Source organism: Pituophis catenifer, unplaced genomic scaffold (assembly GCF_029215685.1).
Source record: "Pituophis catenifer annectens isolate HBS135680 unplaced genomic scaffold, rPitCat1.0.hap2 SCAF_1, whole genome shotgun sequence".
Lineage (NCBI taxonomy): Eukaryota > Metazoa > Chordata > Lepidosauria > Squamata > Colubridae > Pituophis > Pituophis catenifer.
The window spans coordinates 332,823,856-332,833,289 of NW_027256881.1; the positions used below are offsets into that span (position 1 = coordinate 332,823,856).

General features: G+C 41.5%; 1 protein-coding gene across 1 annotated transcript; it reads right to left on the minus strand.

Annotated features, from left to right (window-relative positions):
• Positions 1-525: 525 nt before the first annotated feature.
• Positions 526-9,224, minus strand: LOC139308269 (intraflagellar transport protein 74 homolog). The gene is made up of 4 exons (XM_070931766.1): positions 8,712-9,224; positions 5,328-5,403; positions 3,485-3,566; positions 526-1,897 (listed from the first exon to the last, which is right to left on the minus strand). Exons 1-4 carry the CDS (start codon positions 9,147-9,149, stop codon positions 1,759-1,761), a joined length of 735 nt encoding a protein of 244 aa, XP_070787867.1. The 5' UTR covers positions 9,150-9,224; the 3' UTR covers positions 526-1,758.
• Between the last annotated feature and the right edge of the window lie 210 nt (positions 9,225-9,434).

The following is a 9,434-nucleotide window of genomic DNA, read 5'->3' on the forward strand; positions in this document are numbered from 1 at the left end:
CAGATCTAAGCACCCCGTGGGCCAGATCTGCCCCCCCCCCGGCCTTGAGTTTGACATCACTGATATAGATCTACTTGGAGCTGAAGCAGAACTGACCAATAGCCAGGATCCACAAGGCAGGGAGGCTATACCAATGATAATCTTTCCTGCTTAAAAAGTATACTATTTTAAATATTGCTAGTTGTTTTAGGGTTAATACTTGTTTACTAGATTCTGAGTTCCCTTGATTGGATTGTTTTGTAATTATTTCTTGCTGACTATTTTTTTCCTTTCATCCTACAGATTGGAAAAGGCAAATAAGAACAACAGTCAGTCACAACAAACCAGTATCAGGAAACAAACCGTCAATAGCATAGCTCCTGAAGTATTGGTATTGTATAGCTATTCCAAGTAGTCCTGGATTATTTACATATTATATCAATTTGAATAGCTGCCTATCTCAACTATATGACTTTGGACAGCTCACAACTGCTAAAACAACAAAATATATTGAAAGAGCATATAAAACATAAACGCCATATTAAATATCATATTAAAACCATATAATGTAATCAGCAACCAAAAATACAGAATATTCAGCCATATTTAAAGTGGCCATTGAGCAAATTCTGCTGTGCAGCTGGATTTCCAAGTGGCAAAATGCAGCTTCCAAGCCTTACAAATGGCCGGCTTAGAGTTGAACTTAGAGGTCCTTGGTGCTCTCTGAGCTTGGTGGTTTTCTTGCAGACATTTCATTTCCAAACTAGGTTACATCATCAGTGCTAAAGTGCATGAGATACAAGACATTTGGAGATGGAACAGTGCCCCCATGCTCCTGTTGCCTGCTTAGAAGTCAATATGCAAATGTCCCAAGTTCCAAAGCACATATTCTCTCTCTCTCTCCTTTGGCATCACATAGTAGACACAAATTCAGCCACAGTTTGCCAATGGCCCATGAACAATGTTTTTGTAGGAGATGACCAAGATAGCCTGAAGGAGGGGTCAAATGCATCATAAGTCACAAGTCCTTGTGCACCTGCAAGAGATCTAAGTCTTGCCCACCTTGAATGCCTCTCTTATCTCCCGCTCATTTCCTTTGACTGTTAGTTAGTCAGATTCTTGTAGAGAGCTTAAGTTTGCAATAAATCTTTATGAGCTACAGTCACACAGTGGTTAGAGTGCAGTACTGCAGGCTACTTCTGCTGATTGCTGGCTGCCTGCAGTTCGAATCTGACCAGGTTCAAGGTTGACTCAGCCTTCCATCCTTCCGAGGTCAGTAAAATGAGGACCCAGATTATTGGGGGCAATATGCCAACTCTGTAAATCACTTAGAAAGGGCTGCAAAGCACTGTAAAGCGGAATATACAGTAAATCTAAGTGCTATTGCTATACTCATTTGAACTGCCTGAAACTCCTGATTTCCCTGATGCTTAATAATTTTCTGCATTTTTGTACTTCATGGACAACTTTCCCAACTTTTTGTACCCAATAAGAGACTCCAGTATATATCAAGACCAAAACATAGGAAACCCACCAGGAGAAATGAGATACCATGAAAAGTTTTTATTTTCCAGGAGTGCGAGAGAGACAGGTAAATGCTGGCCCTTAAGTGACTACAAAGTGTTTTAGTGTTAAAATGATGATGAGCCGTTTGAACTCACAGTCACACCTCCAACAGTTGGAGAAGCTTTGAAGAGCAGAGGAGTATCCCCCAAACCAATTGTCCATCACAGAAGCGCAGATAAAAGAGGCTGAAATGTCCATTTCTTGTCCACCAGGCTATAGGAAGAGGAGAAGCTCAACAAGGATGAAGGGCAGAAAAACCAGGTTGAAATCACTAAGGATGCCTTTGTTGCATGGAATATCATTTTTTTGTGCCTGCTTTGCAACCTCTTGCCGATATCTGTCAAAATTGTTTCTGGGGAAATAAGTAATTGGTCAAATTAGTTGTGAAAGTGAACACTGTAAAGGCACAGATTTCAAGTGACTGCCAGCAAGATTCTGCATTTATTTTTGCAATAGCTACCAAAGAAGAGAAATGAAGGAAGTTCTTATCACTTCAGGAATTGAAGAGGAGCCTAGAAGTGGAGTCAACCGATGCATGAGCTGGAAGGGAGCTTAGAGATAATATAATCCAGCCTCAGGGTCAGTTCCAAAATCCACTAAACCAGTGTTTCTTAATCTTGGCAATTTTAAGATGGGTGGACTTCAACTCCCAGAATTCCCCAGCCAGCTTTCCTAACTTGGGAATTCTGGGAGTTGAAGTCCACCCTTCTTAAAGTTGCTAAGGTGGAGAAACACTACACTAAACTATCCACCATTTAGTGTCTATATTTAAAAATGTCCAGTGTGTTGGACGATTTTCTCAGATGTGAATTTGAGAAGTTCTGGTAGATGCCAAAATAAATTTCTAAGAACTGCCAACCTCCTTCCTGTTAGAGCTGATTTGCGTATTCACACAATAGGAGGATGGCTGAAAGAAGAAACAATGAAGTCAGTGGAAAATGAAACACAAAGCTACAGGGAGTGGAAAAACTTTTGTGAAATGGAGACTTGAAGGAAAAGTCAACAGCTTTCATAATGTCCAGCCAGAAAGGCTGGTAGGGCAATATCTCTCTGAATATCCTAGCTCTTGAAAAATGACATCCTGTACTTTCCATTTCTTTAAAATTAATACATATTGGTAAATTTTATAAATACAGTAGAGAGTTGAATTTCTTACTCCAATATGAAACATCAGAAGAAGGCATTCTGAAGGCTCCTTCTAATGTCTTACTTTGGCCATACTGGCTGGGAATTATGAGAGTTGTAGTCCAACACACCAGTTAGGCCCTAAGGAAAACTGTATAGCATTAGGATGAAGCAGTAACTTCCTCCCTCCCTCCCTCCCTCCCTCCCTCCCTTAATACTACAGACAGAATAGACTCAATTGACTTTTTCTGATGGACTGGGCAATTATATATATATATATATATAATTGCCACGTTCAAGACAGTGAAACTCAAAATAACCACTGGGAATACAAATGGCAAAGAGTTCTTGCCTTCATGTGGTCAATTTTTTTCACAATATTCCTATGGTCTAAGGCGGGATTGTCAAACTGGCGGCCCATGGGCCAGATGACTCACGCACAGGCCACACCCACCATGATGCAATCAAGTTTGACCCCTGTGGTCTAAGGTCAAAATGATGGTAACTAACCTAACAACAGCTATAGGGCTTGTTACAGGTTTAAGAGAAACCTGCAGACATGAGAATTTTTGTTTTAGAAAAGTAGAGCTCCGTTAAACAGAAGCAATCTACCTTCCAACAATTGTGGGGACCAGCAGAAGAAGACGACTGTGGTTCTGTCATCCACTTGTAGACTTTGTAGAAACGCCTGGATGACCATTGCTGGAAATCTGATCATAAGGTGGATGGATTTTTGATCCAATCCAGCAAGCAAATCTTTGTATTTTTATGGAGACGAAGGTAGACACACCCTGTTTTATCTGGCTGATCTTACCGTTCCTCCTGGAATTCACGCTTTGCATCTGCCAACTGTGTTATTTTGCTGCTGACTTGCTCCAGAAGATGTGCAATTAGATCTAAAGCAGGCAAGAAAGTGCCCATCAGATTTCAATATGGATAATTGCTTTGTATCCCCTCCTTATCTCCTCCCCTTCCCTGAAATTTAAGTTTCCAAATCAGTGCATTCAATAGCTAGTTGGTTTTTTTTTTAGTTTTTTTTTAAATTTTGATTTATATGCTGCCCTTCTCCAGAGATTCAGGGCGGCTTACAGTGCGTTAAGCAATAGCCTTCATACTTTTGTATATTTTTACAAAGTCAGCTTATTGCCCCCACAAACTGGGTCCTCAATTTACCTACCTTAGAAAGGATGGAAGGCTGAGTCGACCTTGAGCCTGGTGAGAATTGAACTCGCAGTAATTGCAGGCAGCTGAATGTTAAATGCTGCCTCAGTAGGAGGCATTAGCCTTCTACGCCACTCAGGCTCCTGTAGTACTGTTTTACTATAGTACTTTAAAAAAATGAAACTTTGACCACACTGTTGTGGCTGCCATCTTTACTTTTTGATTACATCTTGCAGACAACCTTGTACCGTAAGTGTTTAGCTAACCTCACCTATTCCAAAAGACTGAGGAGTTACTTCTTTGGAGAGGGAACCAACAACAATGTAAACTACATTGTTAGGTGTGGCTAATGTAATGAAAACAAGGACTAGGGGTGACATGACAGCAGTGCTCCAATATCTAAGAGGCTGCCACAAAGATGACAGTGTCAATCTATTCTCCAAAGCACCTGAAGGAAAGGCAAGAAAGATTGGAAACTAATCAAGGAGAAATCCAATCTAGAACTAAGGAGGGATTTCCTGATAGTGAGAACCATTAATCAGTAGAATGACTTGCCCCCAAATCCCAGCCAGGAGTGGGATTTGGGGGTTCTCCGAACTGCACAGAATCTTAGCTAGAGTTTCTCCCGAACCCCTGCAAACGCCCCAGCAGCCCATCCCTGGTTAACATATTGGAGATGTGAGAATCACTACAGAATGGGAGAGGAGGTGAATGGGAGGATCCTCGCAGCACCTGGGTAGGATTCCTATGTTTTGGGAATGGGACCTCATGTTCTTCTGATTTTTCTTAAACTATAGAAAACCAAAATTAGAATATATTTGTTTCTCTCAACTGAAAATGGAAAACATTGTTGCTGAGTTCTAGCAGTTGTGTTTAGGGGTTAATTGGGATGGTACATAGACTGTTGAAAAGACAAAACTTTAATGTATGATACTGGTTTGGAAACCTGGAGATTGTGAGTTCTAGTTCTGCCTTAGGCATGAAAGCCAGCTGGGTGACTTTGAGCTAGGCATTCTCTCTTAGGCCAACTCACCTACAAGGTGGTTGTTGTGGGGGAAATAGGAGGGGAGGAGTATGAGATATGTTTGCTGCCTTGAGTTACTTAGAAAGTAATAAATCCTGGAAAACAAAACTCAAATAAATAAGTATATTCAGAGCTTGACTAAATTCCAGTGCACCCATGTTTAAACAGAAAGTGAACATGTACAATTTTTGTTCAATTATGTCTAATGATCACCTTCATGAAAACTCATGCAAATATGACTGACAAAAGATGTGAAGTCAGAACACGAGACTTTCATTTCCAGCCCAGGAAGATAGAACCAGAAATGAACTTTCTCATGTGTTGGAGGACTTGAGAAATGAGAGCCAGCAAACCTAGAGCCAAATTCTTCATTTTGATGGATGAAGGTTTGTTCATGTTTGCGGGATTGTTTTCACACTCCGTTCGTCTAGTTCTGGAAGGAACCTCTTACATATTCCTTTTCTTGCCTCACCTTTGAGTTTCTGTCCTTCTGCAGCTTGTTGGGTGATTGTTGCCATGAAAGTCGTAATATTTTCTTGAATATTGTACTAGAAATGAAAATAAAAATTAACCAACTTACAATGCTGGAAATTGGGAAGACAGGGGTTTGAGCAGGGCTATGGTTATTTATCTATTTATTAGATTTATGTGATGCCCATGTCATTCAAAAACAACTCTGGGTGGCTCTGAGCGATATAAATTTGATTAACAAACGAACAAATGCTCATTTCATAGTTGGGCAAAAATTGACTTTTGAGAGGATTGGACTACAAGTCCCATGAGGCTTTGCAACAGACAGGAAGAGAACTGGAGGAGTGCTAGGTATCCAAGTCTTATGTAATGAAGAGTAATAAGTTACAATTTATTCTGGAATCCATATTGCAAGTCTTCTAAGAGAATACAATAACTGAGGATAACTGGTGCTCTGCAAGGCAGCCAGGGAGTCAAAACAGCAGTCACAATTGTGCAACTGAAATTGTTTTTCATGTGTTGTAGACTCTGGTGCTCCTAAAAACAATAAGGCCCTGACTACACAATCGGGGCTACCTTCCTGACTTTATTGCTTCTTTTTAAGAGAGTCCTGAATCCCGAATGACAGGTTATCTTGATTTATGACCACAACTGAGACCTTAGTGAATCATGGGGTCATTAATTGAATCCAGTTTTCCTCTTTGAGGCACACCCTTCCGCTTTTTTATGGAAAGGACTGTGCCCTTAAATCTCCCACTACGCAACTCACAACAGAAAGCCTGCATTCACTGAGATTGCAGGAAAATAGTAGTGCCTTCCCCACACTCCTCGGGAAAATCCACTTTGCAGATTTGTTCCATGTTTGAACCTCAGCAGACTCCAAATTTTGGGCTTAGACAACTTAGAACTACGCCGACTTCAGTCTGACCTAAGCATAATACATAAAATTATCTGCCACAATGTCCTTCCTGTCAATGACTACTTCCGCTTCAACCACAATAATATACAAGCAAATAATAGATACAAACTCAAGGTAAATTGCTCCAAACTCAATTGCAGAAAATAGGACTTCAGCAACAGAGTGCACTACCTGACTCTGTAGTTTCTTCCCCAAACCCCCAAAACTTTAACCTTAGATTGTCTACTGTTGACCTCACCCCTTTCCTAAGAGGTCTGTAAGGGGCGTGCATAAGTGCACCAGCGTGCCTACCGTCCCTGTCCTAATATTCCTTTTTACTTATTTTTTACTTACTCTTTTCATGTATTCAAATTATGTTTATACTTTTACCTGTTATCTTATATATGCTTGACAAAATAAACTTACGATTATGATTATGATTTTCAGGTAATGGACTGATGTCCCAGAAAAGCTGGGTTTGTGCCCAGTTTGTAGAAGTACAATGACCCACACAACAGGTTGGAGAGTGATAGGACAACTTTTAGTCTGCACAGAAGAAGTGACACAAGCTTGTGTGTCCCTCACTTCCCTGGTCCCTACTTTATAGAAACAAGGGGGTTGAGTCACACTCATGTGCCAATATGTTTTAAGGGTGATTTATGCTGCTTTTACCAATTCTTGTTATGAATCGGCAACTTTGACATTTGCCACATATGCATTCATTGTTAAAAACAGAAATCAAGCCACCATTTTCCTCTTTCCTGTATCTAAGTTCCATTTTTATGTCTGCGTTTGCCTTGTCCTGTGAGGTTACGTGTCAGCAAGCACAATATGTTTAGAAATCCACAGCACAGCACTTAAACCATTCATCTTAAAATTTAAACTAAGTAGACTAAACAATTTGGGGTAGGATCTTAAGGTCTTTATCTATCAGGACAATAAATGTTTTTTTTTCAGCTGTCAATTAGATTACCAGAGCACAAAACATTTCCACCAATTTTCCCCCACCAGCCTTCGATGATTGCTTGGGGGTCTAATCAATAATGCAGTGGCATCACCAGGCATAAATCAATATTTTTGGCCCATTTCTTGAAATTCCTGGAGTGGGGGTTTAAAGTGCAAACCATTTTGTAGTTTGGGAATCCAAGAGACCATTCCTTGCACTGCCCAAAATTGGCTGCCGAACCTAACAATGAGCAATGGGCTGCAGACAAGGAGTTGGAGGAAAACTATGCTTGGAATCTAGCATTAAAGGCAATTCTGTGTTGCCTCGTTGTGACCTTGTCAAGATTGTTACATTTGCTTTACAGCTATTGTCTCCTGATGTATTTCTGTGTGTAAGTTCCAGAAGTTTCAGATAAGTAAGTAAGTAAATAAGTAAGTAAGTAAGTAAGCAAGTAAGTAAATAAGGGAAGGAAGGAAGGAAGGAAGGAAGGAAGGAAGGAAGGAAGGTGGCCCTGTTCAGATGTTTTGAACAACCACTTCCATCATCCCCAGCCAAATGGCAAAGGATAAATGAATTAGGATCAAAAACTTCAGAAAGGCCCCAGCAGGGGTGAAATCCAAATTTTTTCCCTATTGGTTCTGTGGCCGTGGCTTGGTGGGCATGGCACGGGAAGGCTATTGCAAAATTTCCATTCCCACCCCACTCCAGGGGAAGGATATTGCAAAATCTCCATTCCCACCCCACTCTGGGGCCAGCCAGAGATGGTATTTGCCAGTTCTCTGAACTACTCAAAATTTCCGCTACCGGTTCTTCAGAACCTATTAGAACCTGCTGGATTTCATCCTTGGGCCCCAAGTTGTGATAAAATGTGTCAGTGGAGGTAAATTAAGGCTTCTCTGTAGATTTGCATTCATCTGCTTTTCTGAGAGATGAACTACTATTCTGAAGGCCTTTTCTTATTTACACCTAACCACAAAAGTAATACAGGCCAGAAACTTCTTTTTCTGCTGTTTTCCCTTATTATTGCCTTTATCTTGCTTTGGCTGATGAGTGAAACAGGCTTAAGTTATCCTTAGCAATACTGGTTGCAGTGTTTTGCAACGCAGAATTGCAAAGCAATGTTTTCTCTCTTACTCTAACACCCTACCCCACCCCAAGGACAGCCATGAGGTGTGTGTAAGAATGATTACATTTTGTCTACTATTATCCTGAAGGAAAATCAGAAGATTACAAAGGCTGGGAACAGAACAATCAACCACAATTTCACGCTGGTAGGATTTTTTTTTTTTTCTGATTCAAGGACGGGTAGAGTGGGCGAAGACCCTAAAACACACAAGGAGAACCACCATCCCCAATGCCATGCTTTCCCGATACACTGTGATTACAGTTTCCAGAATTCCCAGCCAGACTATCCTGCAGGTTAATTGTGGAAGTTGCCATTCCCATCAATCTGGATGGCATCCCAGCTGACGGATTAGAATTCTTTGAGGAAATCAGTTAAGGTACGTACTTTGCCTTTAAATATTATTAAAACATTTTACCAGCTCAGCCTGGCAGGAGTTCCAGTGCCCTTCCATCGTTGTGAGGTTGTGCTTCACCATTCCCAGTTGCTCCTGTAACCGGGACCTTTCCTGTTCTGTCTTCTCCAAAAGCCGCATCTTCTCTCTTAAAGTCTGGTTAGTGGTGGCCAAGGTAGACTTGAGGTTTTGGTTTTCCTTTTTCTTCATCTCCAGAAGACGTTCTGTTTCAATCAGGGTCTGATTGCTAGACAGCAGTTGTATCCACATGGCATCCCTTTCCTGGGCTTTCCTTTCCAGAGCCTCGTGGACCATTATCTTTTCGTGGCGCTCCTGCGTGTACAAAATCAGGAAGATGACAAAGCAAAACAGGAAAAGGACCGTGGCGATTCCCAAGCAAAGGGCGCACGCCTTCCCAGTCTTTCCTTTTGAAGATAGGAGCGGGATATCTCTTCCACCCATGGCAACCGAAGGTTCTTGGAAGCCAGCAAAGCCACTCTGCCCTTGCCACTCCACGGCCCTGGAGGTTTGTTGCAATTGTGTGCTTCGGAAGGACCTGCCCCTCTCAAGTGCTTACCTCATCGGGGCTTCCTTTCCAAGAGTTTCAAGATTTGGCAGAAAGGTCAGATAAGCACAGAGCAGCCGGTATTTTATATTGAAACCTCCCTGCTCAGACTTTTGCTGGGTCCCCATTTGCATTTAATGAGCCTTCCACCCCCCCCCCCCACCACAGTCTGGCCCTGTCTT

Bases quoted from the DNA above. Each gene is read 5' to 3' on its own strand.
- LOC139308269 (XM_070931766.1), bottom strand. From the start codon at position 9,149: ATGGGTGGAAGAGATATCCCGCTCCTATCTTCAAAAGGAAAGACTGGG. The intron at 3,567-5,327 runs GTGAGGCAAGAA...TGCCTGCTTTAG, and splicing joins AGAAGGACAGAAACTCAAAG to ATCTAATTGCACATCTTCTG. The intron at 1,898-3,484 runs GTAAGATCAGCC...TTATTTCCCCAG, and splicing joins CGTGAATTCCAGGAGGAACG to AAACAATTTTGACAGATATC.